The sequence below is a fragment of the Sorex fumeus genome, unplaced genomic scaffold, assembly GCF_029834395.1.
Source record: "Sorex fumeus unplaced genomic scaffold, SorFum_2.1 ptg000063l, whole genome shotgun sequence".
NCBI classification, from domain to species: Eukaryota; Metazoa; Chordata; class Mammalia; order Eulipotyphla; family Soricidae; genus Sorex; species Sorex fumeus.
The window spans coordinates 450,975-468,335 of NW_026606120.1; the positions used below are offsets into that span (position 1 = coordinate 450,975).

Below are 17,361 nucleotides of genomic sequence, written 5' to 3' on the forward strand. Positions count from 1 at the left end.
TTGAGGTGCAGAAGCTTCTTAGTTGAATGTCGTCCCATTTTTTTATCTTTGCTTCCACTTGCTTGGTCTGTGGTGTTTCATCTTTGAAGATGCCTTGAGTTTCAATGTCTTGGAATGTTTTACATACGTTTTCTTCCACATATTTTGTGGATTCAGTCTGTTGAATTCTGTAATGATTTTGATCTGTCTTTTGTGCCTGGCATTAGACAGAGGTCTGATTTTTTTTTTTTTGACAGTGTCAGTCACAGTTTATTTATCTTAAACTTTTTGAAAACATGACCTATATTTTAAGTTGGAATGTAGTCAATAATCCATAGCAAACATATTTAATATACGTCTATAATTTTTTGTTACAGAGGAGTTTGAAATATTTATTTTCATTTATCTAAATTTTTTTATTAAAATTTTTTTAATAGTGAGACATCATGAGGTACAGTTGCAGACTTACACATTTTTGTGCTTGGGTTTCAATTATACAATGATCAAATAGCCATCCCTCCACTGGTGTCCATTTCCCACCACCACGGATCCCAGTATCCCTCCCACCCCCCATTCCCCCATCCCACCCTGCCTCTGTGGCAGGGCATTCCCTTTTGTTCTCTCTCTCCTTTTGGGTGCTGTGGTTTGCAAAAGAGGCATTGAGTGGCAATCATGTTTGGTCTATAGTCTTCTTTCAGCATGCTTCTCCCATCCTGGGAGGATCCTCCCATACCTTTATTTGGTGTTCCCCTCTTTATCTGAGCTCCCTTTTCCCCTAGTATGTGTGGTTGGCCTCCAAGTCATGCAGTAAAATTCCTGGTCTCTCTCTCTCTCTCTCTCTCTCTCTCTCTCTCTCTCTCTCTCTCTCTCTCTTTCTCTCCCCGTCCCGACCCTTCCCTTCACCAGTGTCCATTTTCCACCACCACCACCCCACCACCACCGAACACCAAAATCCCGTGTCTCTCCCTCTCTCCCTCCCCCTCTCCCTCTCCCTCCCTGGATTCCATTCTATATTTTAACGAACCTCTGCTGTCCCTCTGGGACTCCAATGATTTTATGTTATTCCTCTAGGCTTCATATGGATTTTATTTATATCTGTGGGTTTATTTTGAGGCACTTTTCCATTACCTGCTGTTGTCTGGAGATTCTCTGCACCTCATCTTGAAGCTCATTGATTCTGTTCTCATCTGCTGAGGTCTTTCACTGAGTTTTTCATTTTGCCTACCAAGGTTTTTAGGTCTTTTATTTCTGCTTACATTTTTGTTTTGCAGTTTCCTCATTTCTGCTCTCAAACCTTCTCATCTTTTATAAGCAGAGCGTTACTTCACTTCTTTAAGCTCCTTATGCATCATTAACAGTTTCCATCCAAATTCCTTATCTAAGAGGTTATTTTATTAATGTTGGATTCATCTCTGCTAGCGACTTCACCCACTAAGCCTGGTGAGTTTCTACATTGTTTTACCATTGTCACCTTTGCCTTTTGTGTTGTTTTTTTTCCCCTGTTTGTTGTTGTACGTTTAAGCTCCTGGAGTTTGGCTATCTATGTGTGTTACTGTGACTACAGAGAGGTGAAAAAATGTGATGCCTGGTTTCTTGGTACCTCTGATATAGGATATAGATGAAGTAACTTCATGTGAATGCACAGTTTGGGGGTTAGAGATTTTAAAGAGATGCCCTCAGGGGTGGTTCCAGAAGTGTGTGTGTCTGGATTTCGGGCTGGGGCATGGGAGGAAGCCTGCTGTTGTCAGCATCGCAGTCCACACACGAGTTTGAAAAGTTCGATTAGTATGTTGGGAGCAATACCTGTCTAGGGAGTCAGTTCCAGGGTGAGACGCTGGGGTCCAGGATTCCCTTTGTGTGGGAGGCCAGTTTTCAGGCTGATGATGGGAGGAAGCCACTGACCTGAGTTTCCATAAATGGGTTTTCATTGTCATTAATCAAGTGATAACACTGTGGTTTAAAGCACAATCCTGTAGTAATAATATCTGAAATTGCATGCTCCCTACGAAATAATAAGTATGTGAATGTAAATGAGATATATATATATATATATACATATATATACTGCTATTTATTCAGCCATTCATTGATTAAGATGACTGAGTTGGGCATGAACTCCACATTGATTTATTTTTATTCACAATGTCAATTTTATTTTATTATTTTTATATTATTTTTTAATCACCATGAGATAGAGTTACAAAGCTTTCCTCTTTGAGTTCCAGTCACACAATGATCGATAGCCCAACTCTCCACTAGTGTACATCTTCCACCACCAAGAAGCCCGGTACCCACAAATCCCACCCATCCCCCTGCATCTATGGCAGACAATCTTCCCCATACTCTTTTTTGTATTACTTATCATGAATAGCATAAGATGTTCAGCAGCTGTGAGAGCAGTCGCATACTCCTGGAATTGTAAAATTTTATTTTTTTTTAAATTTTTATTTATTTATTTTTGCTTTTTGGGTCACACTCGGAGATGCTCAGGGGTTACTTCTGACTCATGCACTCAGGAATTTCTCCTGGCGGTGCTCGGGGGACCATATGGTATGCTGGAAATCGAACTCGTGTTGGCCATGTTGGCTGTGTGCAAGGCAAACGCCCCACCCGCTGTGTTATCATTCCAGCCCCCTGGGATTGTAAAATATTAGATAACTAAAGTCTAATTGTATTTAGATCATTATAATTTACTATATAAATTGTAAAAAAATAGATAATTATGGATAAATCTGCAGCAAGGTGCTCAGCTCAGTGATTCTTTGGTGCATTTCTGGATCATGGCCAATCAGAGCTTAAGCAGCAGCTAGAAGCAGTGTGTGGGCGTGACCTCCAGGGTTGCCTGGGGATCAAGGATGAGAAGGACCAGCTCATCCCCTATTCCTGGAGTTTGTTGTCACTGAACCCACATCCTGCACTTCTCTTTGGGTTCTGTAAGTAGGCGGCCACCAGGGATTTTAGGGACAGGTGGAGAGACGATGCCTGTCCCTGTCTGAGGCACACTGGCGAAGTCGGCCTGGCTTAAGGACTAGAGGCATCTCTGCAGCAAGGTGCTTGGTTCAGAGATTCTTTTGTATGTCTCTAGATCATGGCCATTGAGAGTGTAAGTAGCAGCTGAGGCAGTTTGTGTGCGTGACCTCCAGGGTCCAATGGAGGGACTGGGGGAGTGGGTGGAGGGAGGGGCTGATAGGGACTGGCCCATCCCCTAATCCCTTGAGACCTGGATTTTGTTGTCACTGAGCCCATATACCTGCACTTCTCACTGGGTTATGAAATTGGTGGCCGCTGGGGTTTTTATAAGGCAGGTGGAGGGATGACACCTGCCCCTGCCTGAGGCACCCCAGTGATGTCAGCCTGGCTTATTTCCGGAGGTAGCTCTGCAGTGAGCTGCTCCGTTTGGAGATTCGTTTGTATGTCTCTGGATCATGGCCCTTGTTTCCATCTTTTCCAGAGAAATAAACAATTGGCAAATGCCCAGCAGTGTGCACCTGGTCGCCTTCAGCACACCATGCCAATGGCCCTAACAGTGATTTTTTAAAATTCCTTTTGAGATTTATAGTCATCTGAAATAAGGTGAATAAATGAACTTGTACAACTGAGCCAGAGATGGTTTGTGGGTGTGGCTCCCACATACCCAAATTTTGGCCATTTAATTTATTGGAAAATTTGACCCCAAGTAATTGGGGTCCAGGCAAATTCACAGCAGCAATGTGGGGGGGTTTCAGGAAGTCTAAAGGCACCATCAGACTGCTGATGCACTCGCCCTGCAGGTATAGGCTGATCATATCCCTATGAATATAGATGGGATATTTGAAACTGCTATTATTCAATTGCTATATCTACAAAAGGACTATGATAATATTTAATCTTATAATTCTTTTTGTGTGTGTATGTGGGGTGGTTTGAGCCCCACCCACCAGCGCTCATGGCTTACATCTGCTTTGTGCTCCAGGATCACTCCTGTCAGTGCATAGAGGGTCCATATGGACTGCTGTAGTTTGAGTGCAGGTTGACCACTTGCAAGGCACACACACATACACACACACCACATCTTCATAATCCACTTAACTGTCCTCGGACATCTAGGTTGATAACAAATCTTATCTATTGTATTGAGTGCTGTATGAATAGAATTGTAGGATTGTTGTCCTGCTGTTCATTGATTTGCTCAAGTGGGCACCAGTAATGTCTCTGTTGTGAGACTTGTTGTTACTGTTTTTGGCATATCGAATACGCGATGGGGAGCTTGCCAGGCTCTGCTGTGCCGGCAGGATACTCTCGGTAGCTTGCCGTGGTCTCTGAGAGGGACAGAGCAATTGAAACCAGGTCGGCCACATGCAGGCAAATGCCCTACCCATTGTGCTATATATTTTGAAAATAAGAAACATTTATTAAAAATTGGGGGGACAGAGACTAGTACTAGGAGGTTTGCTCCATGACTTGGAGGCCAGCCACACATGCTAGGGGAAAAGGGAGTTCAGAAAGAGAAGGGAGCACCAAATAAAGGCTGTTGGGAGGATCCTCCCAGGATGGGAGAAGCATGCTGAAAGTAGACTATAGACCAAACATGATTGCTACTCAATGCCTCTTTTGCAAACCACAACATGCAAAAGGAGAGAGAGAACAAAGGAGAATGCCCTGCCACAGAGGCAGGGTGGGATGGGGAGATGGGTTGTGGAAGGGATACTGGGACCCGTGGTGGTAGAAAATGGAGACTGGTGGAGGGATGGGTATTTGATCATTGTATAATTAAAATCCAAGCACAAAAACTTGTAAGTCTACAACTGTACCTCATGGTGTTTCACTAATAAAAATTAAAAAAAAATTGGGGGCCACACCAGTGGTGCTCAGGGCTTGTGCCTAGTTCTGTGTTCAGGGATTACTCCTAGTGGACTTGGGAGAATATATGTGGTATTAAGGATTGAACCTGAGTCAACTGCATGGAAGGCAAGGACCCTACCCATTGTACCAACGCTCCAGCCCCAAGAAACATGTTTAATAATCTATGGATCAATGATGTTTACAAAATAAAAATCATAATAAAAATGACATTAAAATTGGAATAGAACTAAGATTAAACTTAGAAGATGTATATCCTTAAGTAAATATAATAAGGGACAAGAGAAATTTTATAGGTGCTAAGATTAATTAGTAATGAATAAATCACTTGATCACTTGACTTCCCGTTAATCGTCAATTTGCTCTAGCGGGCACCAGTAACGTCTCCATTTGTCCCTGTCGTGTGCTAGTGTAGCCCAATGGCATCTGTTCGTTCTAGGAACACGTAGAGCCTCAGACCGATCGTTCATGATCTTGATGAAGAAGTCTGACCACTGGTCGGTGGGCGGCCACACAGTCTTTTGACATCCCGTGGAATTCAGTCAGTAACAGCTCTAGTCCAGCGGTTGTCTTTAAATCTCATTACGTGACCAGCCCATCTGATTTTTGATGCCTTGGCAAAAGAGACAGTGTCCCTGATTCTTGATTATCGTCGGAGGTTGGAACTCTGGATTCTTTCTCTCATTTGAGTAAAACGTGATATTACAAGCATAGTTCTTTCAATTCCTGTACAGGAAGAACAGTGGAATGAAGGAGATGTGCCCAGAGCCGGAGGTTCTTTGTGCTCTTAGCTATTTCAAGAGCATCGAAGTAATGAATAAATAATTATAATTAATAAGACTATTTAGAATGCTGCCAGTTCTGCTTTAATTCCTGATCTGCAGCATTGCATGGTTCTTTGAGCACTGCATGGAATAATCCCCAAGCACAGAGCAAGCTGAGTCCAATCCTTGTTCCCAAATACATAAATGCAGATAATCAGGAAATAAGAAATTTCCTGATTCTTATTAAAAAAGAAATCCACAAGAATAAATGTTCTGGAGGGTAGGATTTTAGATAGGCACTGAAGACAAAAAAAGTATTTTGTCAAGTAAAACAGCACAAGACAAACACAGATAAATTGTGTGTACAAAGTACAGGGAGATGCTGAGTCAAAAATAGAGTGAGATGGCTCACTCTGATAGTGGTATTACAATTTAGTAGGGAATGAGAAAATGCTAGTAAATTTTGAGTCCGTGAGTGAAATGTTAGTTGGACTTCAAAAGCATATAGTAAGGATGACTGCTCAACATGAATATTAAAATTTATATGTTCTTTTGAATGAATATTTTTCTGCTCCTTGGACAGGTATCCAAAACAAAGGAGGAATTACTAGGTGATATGGAAACTGAATTCTGAATTTACTGAGAACCCTTTAGACTTTCTTCCATAGGAGTTGGACAAGACAACAGTGGCACCAGGAATGGATGAGAGTTTCTTTTTCACCACATCCCCACCAACAGAGATTCCTCCGAGTATTTTTTGATATATGCCATTATCACTGGTCTAAGATGTCATCTAATCATTGTCTTGATTTGGGATTTCCTTAATAAAAAGTGATGATGAGCAGTTTTTTCAATGTCCTGCTGACCATGAATTGTTCTTCCTCAGAAAAGTGTCTGTTCATTTCCTCCCCACATTTGGATTCCGTTTAGACATTTTTGTTGTTATTCTTTGAGAGTACTTTAGATATCCCGGTTATCTGTTCTTCATCTGATGTGCTGAGGGCTGCAAATATTTCCTTCCACTCCTTTGTCTTTTAGTTTTAGCATTGTTCTTTTTGCTATGCAGAAATTTATGAGTTTGATGTAGTTCCATTTGGTTTAGTTTTCATTCTGTAGCCTTTCCCAATGGCATTGTATTATTGAAGACTCCTTTGAGGTCTAGGCATTAGAGTATTCTGCCTATACTTTCCTTGATGTACTGGAGATTCAGGTATGATCTCAAGGTATTTGATCCACTTTAAGTTGACTACTGTGTAAGGTATGAGAGAGATCCAGCCTTCTTTTATTTCATGTTGGTCACAGAGTCTTTCATTGTTCCAGTACCATTCTGTTTTGATTATTATGTCTTTTCAGTACTGTTTCAAGTTGGATAATGTAATGCCTACTAGTTACGTTTTATGGTATGACACTGGCTATCCTGAAACTTTTATGATTCCATACAAAATTTATACTTAAGAGTACTACGTCTTTGAAGAATGTTGTCTGAATTTGGATAGGGATTGATTACATTGAATCTATAGAGCAGTTTAGGTAGGTCATTTTGACATTATTGATTCTTCCAATCCACAAGCATGGAGTGTTTTTACATTTCTTAAAGTTTTATTCAATTTCTTTTTAAAATGTCAGATATTTTCATGGTAGAATTATCTCACCTCTTTTTCTTTACTTTTTATTTAATCACTGTGAGATAGACCCTTACAAAGCTGTTCATGATTGTTGGATTTCAGTCATACAGAATTTCAATATCTATCGCTCCACCAGTGTACATTTCCCAACACGAATGTTCCCAGGTACTTATGCATCACCCCTCAACCCTCCACCCGCCTGCCTCTATGGCAGGCATTTTTCTTCTCTCTCTCTCTCTCTCTCTCTCTCTCTCTCTCTCTCTCTCTCTCTCTCTCTCCACTTTTTGGTACTGTGGGTTGCAATATAGATACTAAAAGGTTGTCAAGAATATCCCTTTGTATGATAACATTGGTTTATCCTTTCTCCCTTGCCACAGGGAGCTTCGTTTTATCGATTACACCCATCACAGTGCTCCCAAGCATTCCCATTCCTCTGTGTTTATCTGTACCCTCTTCTCTGAGCTCTCTTCCCCAACCAGTTGATCATCTTTTCCCCCTAATCAGATACTGTTAACTTGTATGGTCAGATCCTTCTGAGGTTGTAAGTAAAATATTGCTTTTCCCCATCTTTTGCATAGTTTACTTTAAAGCAATGTCCTTTTTGTATGAACACAGTAAGACAGCTAATATTACGCTTCTGTAACTAGGGAGTTTATTGACTCTGAATAATATTCACTCCTAGACATCTCCTTTCTCGACTTATGTCTCAGCTGCCCTTAGTTGACTAGCACCCGAAAAGCAGGGTCCTGATGAGAGACTAAATTGTAATTTGTAAGCTATCCTAGCATGAAATGGGTCAGGCAAAGTGCCACAATACAGCTATAAGTCAAGAGCATGGTCGTGGGCAAACTCTCTTATCACCCAAAAGAGGTAACTGATTAAGGGCCCTGCTGGGGTTAGGAAAATTAACCTGGCCTGACTATATTTACTTTATGGTAAATATAGTCTGAAGGTTACTTTATATTCCAGACTACCCTGGAATATAAAGTGGTCTGGAATATAAAGTGAGATGTTCTCAGGAAGAACCAAACTTTAAGCTTGATATATCTCTTACTGTGCTCATACAAAATGACATTGCTAGAAATATTATAGATAAATTTACTACAACTACTAAAATGGATTACTAGCTGAGGAAAGAAGAAAGCAACATAGGCTGAATGGAATTCTGCCCTTTAGTGAGCAACTCTCCTAGTCACGGTCATAGTCACGGTCCTCCCGTTGTTCATCGATTTGCTCGAGTGGGCCCAGTAACGTCTCCATCGTGAGACTTGTTGTTACTGTGTTTGGCATAACGAATACGTCAGGGGTAGCTTCCCAGGCTTTGCCGTGCGGGCGAGATACTCTCGGTAGCTTGCCGGGCTCCCCGAGAGGGGCGAAGGAATCGAACTCGGGTCGGCCATGTTGGCTGCTTATAAGGCAAACGTCCTACCGCTGTGCTATCGCTCCAGCTAAAAGGCCCTCCCATAGATCATCGATTTCCTCAAGCGGGCCCAGTAACGTCTCCATTGGAGACTTTGTTGTTACTGTGTTTGGCATATCGAATACGTCAGTGGGAGCTTGCCAGGCTGGGCGAAATACTCTCGGTAGTTTGCCAGGCTCTCCGAGAGGGGCGGAGGAATCGAACTCGGGTCAGCCATGTTGGCTGCGTGCAAGGCAAACGCCCTACCGCTGTGCTATCGCTCCAGCCCCAATCTGGAGTAATCTCTTTAGATGAGATTTTTGTCCTTGAGTTAATCTCCTGAAGGAGTTGTCTTATCTCTCTTTGTTGACTTGTTAATGTTCAACCCCAGCTTTGTATCCCCACCCTACATGATTTCTATATAAACTAGGCTGTAAGAGTGGGTTGGGGAAGCCGGAAGGAGAATGAGGGGGATCCAGAGAGAGAAGCAGAAACGGAGTCAGAGAAGAAAGGGGAGGAGATTGGAATATCGACCAGTCTGGCCCTTGGAATTCCTTTGTCTGCCCATCGCTATTGACTTCCCCGAGAGGGGGCAAGCGCAGACCACCAAACATGGGCAGCTAGAGAGATAGAACGTTGCTGCTTTTTAGTAAATACACATCCCTTTAACTGTTCTTAACCCTCAGATCTTGTCTAGCCCGCAAACCAACGGAACAGAGTTCAGTATTCTGTCACAGACCTCCAAAGATATGACCATTTAATCTTTGACAAAGGAGCAGGAAATGTGAAGTGGAACCAGGAAAGGCTCTTCAAAAAATGGTACTGGGAAAACTGGATAGCTACCTGCAAAAAAATGAATTCTGACCTCTGTCTAATGCCACGCGCAAAAGTCAGATCAAAGTGGATTAAAGACCTCAATATCAGACCTGAATCCATAAGGTACATGGAGGAAAATGAAGGCAGAACCCTCCACAACATTGAAGTTAAAAGCATCTTGAAGGATGAAACACCACTGACCAAGCAAATGAAAGAAACAAACAAATGGGGCTCCATTAAACCAAGAAGCTTCTGCATCTCAAAAGAAACATTGACCAAAATACAGAGAGAGCCCACTGAATGAGAAAAGTTATTTACCCAATACCCATCTGATAAGGGGTTAATATCCAGTATATATAAGAAACTAGTAGAATTATACAAGAAAAAAAAACTCCTGAAAAAATAAATAGAAGTTTCCTCTAAAAAGAAATAAAAATGGTAATGCACATGAAAAAATGTTCTACATTGCTAATCATCAAAGAGATGAAAATCAAAACAAAAATGAGATATCATCTCATACCACAAAAACTTGCACACATCTAAAAGGACAAGAACAACCAGATTGGCATGAATGTGGGGAGAAAGGGACTCTTTCATTGTTGGTGGGAACGCCGATGGTACAGTCTTTTTGTAAAACAATATGGGCATTCCTCCAAAACCTAGATATTGAACTTCCATATGACCCTGCAATACCACTTCTGGATATAATCCCCAGAATGCAAAAAAAGACAGTCGAAATGACATTTGCATCTGTATGTTCATTGCAGCACTGTAAACAATAGCCAGAACCAAACTGGAAACAACCCAACTGCCCCAGAACAGATGATTGGTGAAAGAAATTTCAGTACATTTACACAATGGAATATTATGCAGCTGCTAGGAGAGATGAAATCATAAAATTTGCTTATAATTGGATGGTCATGGAGAGTACCATGCTAAGTGAAATGAGTCAGAAAGAAAAGGAAAGACATAGAGTGACTGTACTCATTTGTGAATTATAAAATAAAATGAGACTGACACCCAAGAATCATAGAGACAGGGCCAGGAATATTGCTCCATGGTTCGTAGCCTGCCTCATGAGCTGGGGGAGAAGGTAGCTAGAATAGAGAAGGGATCACTAAGTGAATAATGGTTGGAGGTATCTTTTGGGATGGGAGTTGTATGCTGAAAGTAGATGAAGGATAAGAAACTAGTGATAAGAAACGTGATAGCCTCTCCCTATCTGATTTGCAGACCATAATGCCCCAAAGTAGAGAGAGAGTATGGGGGGAAATTGTCTGTCATGGAGGGGTGGGATGGGGAGGATATGGGGTACATTGGTGGTGAAAATGTGCACTTGTGGAGGGATAGCAGTTCTATCATTGTATGACAGAAACTCAAACATGAATGCTTTGCAACTGTATCTCACAGTGATTCAATTAAAAAAAAATCTGTCCAGAGTGATCATTGCCAGCTATTATTGCCATAGTGGTCTATTCTCTATCTTACCTACTGTCAGCCCCCTACACATTTGTGGTAAGTTGCAAAAATTGACCAGTCCTCCTAACCTCTGTTTTCCTGGCCATGCATATTGGTCTTCTAGTATATTTTGCTAGTTGACTCCCAGCTACTCGCTGGTTTTGGACACTATTTTAAATGGGATAGACTCTCGTTTTCTCCTTTGATTCATTGTTTGCATATAGGAAAACAACTGATTTTTGTGTAATGATTTTTCAGCCAGCCACTTTACTCTATTTGTTTATTGTTTCTAGAAGGATTGTGTGGACACTTTAGGGTCTTCCATGTATTTCATTGTGTCATTGCAAGAAGAGATCATTTTACTTCCTCTTTTTCAATATTCCACCAACTAACATAGCTTACTTTCTTAGTCTAAGTGAATTTTAGCTTCTCTAGCTTTAGGAAAAGATACTTCACTAAAACAGGAAAACAGATGCATCAATTATTTTGTTGCAGGTAGGAAGGTAGGAGGTTCCTGGTCATGTAGATTCAGAAAAATATTCTGGAAATCTAAACTAACCCAAAGGCATGAATGCCTTTGACACAAAATACCAATATTAGAAGCCAGGATGGAGAATTCCAGGGCAGCTGCAAGGATGGCTTCCTGGTAGGAGAGGCAGTAGGAGCACCTGGGAAGAGAGGCTCCAGACCAGGGACAAAACCCCGTGCAATGTGTATCCAAATACCATTAGCTAAAGTAATCATGCAAGTTTATTATTGTATCTCAAGGTGATCCTATAAAACTTCTTTTAAAAAAAGAACACAGGACCTTATTAATTTAAATTTCCTTTATCTACTATACAGAACATCATAAGGACTGTGACAATAACAAAAGATACATAAACAACAACAGCGAGAGAGAGAGAGAGAGAGAGAGAGAGAGAGAGAGAGAGAGAGATACAGAAAGAGACAAAGAGAGACAGAGAGAGACAGAGACAGAAATAGAGAGTAACAGAGAGACACAGAGAGCGAGAATGTGGTCCTTGAGTACTGTGGAACTTGGCTCTTTAGCAGAGTAAAGGTCTATCTTTGAAGGTGTCTCCTTCTGCTTCCCTCAAAAGTAAATGGAGGGTAGGGGTATGGTGCTGCCAGCAGGTCAGCCTGTACCTGTGGTGTGAGTGCATCAGCAGCCTGATGGTGCCTTTAGACTTCCAGATACCTCAAAATTGCTGCTGTGCCTTTGGGCAGGTCCCAACAACTTGGGGCCAAGTTTACCAAGAAATTAAACGGCCAAACATCAGGTATGTGGAGACATACCCACAAACCAGCTTCAGGTCAGCTATATATGCTCAACATAGGCAGGGGAAGAGTTGGAACGGGTGTTGGGAAGTAGTAATTGGGGATTTTGGTGGTAGAAAATGTGCACTGGTGAAGGGATGGGTGTTTCATGATTTTATGAAGCTCAAATAATGAAAGCGCTGTAATTGTATCTCACGGTGAATCAAAAAAGGGGTAAATTAATAAATTTTATTATTAATTTTATTATTTTAAATAAAATAAAATTAACAATAATAAAATTATTATTTTAAATAAAATAAAATTAACAATCGGAATAGAAAAAAAAAGTAACGTGGAGATCGGTCATCGTCCAGATCACACAGCTGCTTCTCCTGAAAGGGAACATAACATGAGGCCCCCATAACCATGCCACCGGACTCTGTGTCAGGCTGTTTCATAGGGTGCGTCCCAGAGGGGGGTGGTTGAGATCCCTTCCTGCCCCAAGGGACCCAGTTCTGGCACCAAAAAACCCACATAACCCAACCTCCACCATGCTTAAGGCCACCTCACACACATTAGGGCCGAGCTCACGCATGACTGAAGTCCTATGGAACCCAGGTAATGCAGAACTTTGTGACCTCGGACTCTGGGCTCAACGGGACCAAGAGTGGAAATCTTCTGCCTGCTTTCCGCAATCTCCAGCAACCCAGGGGTCACGCCCATAAGTCAACTCCTGCCATCGCCAGATAATCTCTTTATCAGCCAAGGTCCAGATTGGACAGCTGCTTCTCCTGAAAGGGAACATACATGAGGCCTCCATAACCATGCCACTGGACTCCACACCAGGCAGCTTCACACAGGGGGATGGAAGGAGAGTCCCACTCATCCCCAAGGAATCCAGCTCTGGCAGCCAAAACCCTCCACAACCCAATTGCCACCACTCTTAAGGCCGCTCCCCACATGCTCAGGCCGAGACAAACATATGAGTAAATATGTTCCTGTACCGCACAGATGCTAAAACAGCCATGCAACACATCATAAAACCCTCCCTACCCATTCTCCATACTTACCACACCATATTTGATGGAGTTCAGATAGTAGGCAACAAATCATAGAGAAAAAAAACCATATATATACACACACACAATTGTAGGATCATATGTTGCAGCACTGACTACTTAACTACAACCTTATTTATGCTTGTGATGAAGGTACACTAAGCTATCAAACGATCTGTCCCCCGACCTCCATTTCAAAATATTTTTATATTCTGATTTTTTAGAAGCATACATGCAACTACATTTGTCTTGCTTACTAGCTCTATTTAGTAGCCTTTTAAACTTTGCACTGAGTACTTCCCTATCTCTGACTGGAGCAATAGCACAGTGAGTAGGGCATTGGCCTTGCACGCGGCCGACCAGGGATCGATTCCTCCGTCCCTCTTGGAGAGCCCGGCAAGCTACCGATAGTATCCTGCACTCACAGCAGAGCCTGGCAAGCACCCCATGGTGTATTCAATATTCCAAAAACAGTAACAACAAGTCTCACAATGGAGATGTTACTGGTGCCTGCTCGATGAACAATGGGAGGACATTGCCATATATATATATATTTTTTCAGAGATATATATATATTTTCATATATACATATATATATATATATACAAAGCTGACATCACCCAAACTTCACCAACATGTTAGTGATATCCAACAGAATGTCTTAATGGCTCCTGCCAAAATAGACCAATCTTCACACTGCTTCCTATATGAATACTTTTTTTTTGTAAGCATGTTCAGCAGTTCTTCATAACAGACAATATGAAATACATTATTTTGGTTGTTTTTTGTGACAGGGCTTGGGGCTTGGGATGGAAACATCCTGAATTTGGTGGTGGGAAGGTGTAATATTGGTGGATTGGTGTTTGAATATTGAATGTAATCAAACATTGTGAACCAACTTATAAAATTAAAATTTTTTAAAAAGTAATGGGGAGTTTATGCCCAATTCAATCAGCTTAATCTATGCCTGAATAAATAGCAGTGATCCTACATTATATAAAATAATAAAAAAATAAAAAGTATATGAAGTGATTTTGTTATTTACTCTGGTAATAAAATTATATTTTAGGTTCCTTGACATCGCTAATACATTCTTGAAGTTTTACTTAGTTACCAACTTTTTAGTGAACCTTTCATTAATCATATTTCTGACCACAATATGCCCTCCACCAACAGCCCTGCATGCCAATGTCCTGATTTCCTACTTTGTCTAGTTTATTACCAGACTCACTCTCTTCCTTACCCACTATGATTTCCTTAGCCAGGAACTTGAAAGGTCCTCAACAAATCTTTATTATACTCACAATTTATTTTCTTGACACAATTTTTAAAACATGGATACATGCAATAATTCTTTTTATCTTCTACTTGTTCTGAGCTCCCAACTAGTCAGAAATGTCACACGACTCAATTAACTGGGACAGATTTGTCATTTTAGTGTTAGTCTCAACTACTAATGTTCAGTATTGACAATGTCCTGGTGGTTCCTGCACCATACTCTTTCCTCCAGTAAGCTGAGCAAAAACTAGGAGACGGATAGCATGTCTCTTTTATATTTGAATACATAAAACAGTTTACCGAACACCAAAAATGGTACATTCAATATAAATTCCTATTCTTGAGGATCACAAAGTTTCTGGGGAAGATGACAGGCATGGAGGTAGCAGAAGCTATAAATATCAAAGTCAGCAGTGATGAGAGAGCATTATGGCTTTTGGTTGCTTGTCTCTGTGGTTCTTAAGGGCTCTTTCCTCCATAGAAGTATTAAAAATCATACTTCATAATCATGGAGGTAGAAGGATTCAAGCTGGATTAAAAATGAAAATATCTTTAGGGCAGAGATACAGTACAGCAGGTATGGCACTTGCCTTGCAAGCTATTGATTTGGATTTGAACTCAGATATCCCTGATAGTATACTGAGTACTCCTAGGAGGGATCCTTGAACTCAGAAACAGGAGCCAGCCCTAAGCACTGTTTGGTGTGGCCAGGTATGGCCTACAAATATTAGATTCAATCTTGTTTATCAGAGGTCTCAGTACAGAACATTAATTTTGTTACTGATGAAGCTATAACATTTTATTAGCTTCAGAGAGTGTTTGAAGATATCAAAATCGTTGAGCCTGATGAAATAAAATTTTAGATTTTTCAACCCAAAATGCTGCCAAACTATGCCACATATCTGAATAAGCTGCAGATACATTGCAGTAGACCTAAGCAGGAGTATTCATCGTATATGAATGTGTGCCCGTATTTAGATTGTGTCAGGCAAGAGAAACAAATAACATAGAAGAGGAAGAGCTCTTCTCTACCCACAAAGAAGCCACAGAGATCTGAGCCAACTGCAAAAAAAAGGAGATAGATTTGCCACTTTAGGGCTCACCCCAGAGGAATCTAGCCAGGTGGGTTTTGTTTGTTTTGTTAAAACGAATTTTTTTCTTTTTAGAGTTACTAAAAAATGTGAGTCCTGAAACCCTACTTGCCTTCTGTCTCCGTAGATTATTTCTTTAAGGAAGATGCAGGTCAATTTTCTAAACGAAACACTTCATGAACATTGCCATTATTTATTTCCTTCCAATTTAAAGCCAATGGGTAAAGTAATATTATGTGTGTCCACCAAATAGTGCCACTTCAATCATGCTATTGGTTAAAGATCCTGTGATAAAGTGATGTGAGGGATAGTTGATTTATGCAGTTATTAGGAAGTGTTATACCAGAGTCTCTGATAAGAAAGGCATCCTGTAAATCATGTCTGCCTAGAGACAAATGAGGTGCTTTAACTGCAGCGCTGATTGGTTCCTCCAATAGTGTTCTCCAATCATATGGTGCTTGACAGCCTTCATAGGTCTTTTAATTCTTTGAAATTGGTACATTTTCATTAGGTCTGAGCTGTATTGACTAAAATAAGCTTTTCTTTTGTTCTCAGATTGTGTGTTGGAAGATGTCTCTAAATGTACCGAGAGGCCTGCGGATAGTTGCTGTGATGGTGATTCTAGTGGTGTGGAGCACTCTGGTGACTGAAGGCAGGGACACTCCAAGTAAGTGCAGATCCCCGTTGGGGGAAAGGCGATGAAGGCCTTAATGAAGGTTTGAGTGGGGGAATCTTTGATCTTAGGAAACAATCTTTATTCACAAATTTCCTCTTTGGAAAAGAGAGCTGCTTTACACTCTTATTTTAAAGGTAAGATGAGGACAATCCTCATTTCAAGATTTAAATCTAGGGGTGTTGTTGGGGAGACAGAACCACTTGGGAGTGTTCACTACTAGCAAATACAGGATGAGTTCTTTATAAACCAATGATTTTCTCCAGAGAATACACAGGAGGACATATGATTTTTGGGATCCCCCAGTACCTTGCTTGGACTAAACAGTGTGGGATTTTAAGTTGGGGAAACACAAGGTTGCAGTAGTCTCAGGTGCTATGGAAAGGGGCTTTGCAGAGCCCACAGAGGCAAACTCAAGCTACCTGAGTGTACTTGACATCTGATAGGGACTTTGGATGTTTTTGGGATTGTGTGGTCAAACAGGGTATTGAGCGGGATTCACAGATTTGAACTGTCAATGGACTAAATTTGGAGAAAGGAGAATGCCTAGAAGGAAAATAATACATGCTGAGAAACAATTAGAGACAGCATTATTATCTTGATATGAATCAGCTTCCAATTTTTCTAACTCTTCATGTGTAGGTCTGGCATTTTTTTATACAATTATGCTTATGGTGAGTTTATTCGAATTAATCTACAGAAGCTGGTAATTAGCATAGTTTAATCGAAATCCAATTAATCTAGTGATAAATCTTGTGTTCTTTTCAAAAAGAAAGTAATCCTTCCTAAGACTGGATGTGCACCCCTTTCCACTCTGACAGAAATCAGTGGACCTCTGGCTGTGGAGAGAGATGCGAAGGGAGAGAGGCGAAGGGAGAGATACGAAAGGAGACCCTTTGCCAGAAACGAAGGAAAAATTCTCATCAGGAAAGGGACAAGATTATTTTTAGGCATTTCTGGTCATTCCCTTGAACTGCCGCGCTCAGGTGGATTCTGAGTCTCAGGCTCCTGGGACTCCTCAGGGAAAACGAATTTTCCACACAAGGTCCGTTTTTCTAACTCCAGGGTTCCAGACTGTCAGTGCTTCTGCCCTTCTTACTGAACTCGCTGGTCCCAGGACTGTC

The 17,361-nt window shown here is 41.1% G+C and overlaps 1 protein-coding gene across 4 annotated transcripts in view; it reads left to right on the top strand.

The window, feature by feature from the left end:
• The window catches only part of LOC130035299 (rano class II histocompatibility antigen, A beta chain-like), a 375,487-nt gene that overhangs the window by 280,646 nt on the left and 77,480 nt on the right, over positions 1-17,361 (top strand). The window contains exon 1 of one of the 4 annotated variants that reach the window (XM_056126912.1): positions 16,129-16,231. The exons of the other annotated variants lie outside the window; for them this stretch is intronic. Within the exon in view, the coding sequence (XP_055982887.1) occupies positions 16,135-16,231 (97 nt within the window). The 5' untranslated portion in view covers positions 16,129-16,134. Of the gene's footprint in view, positions 1-16,128; positions 16,232-17,361 lie in introns of those variants that run through there. 4 annotated transcript variants of the gene reach the window in all.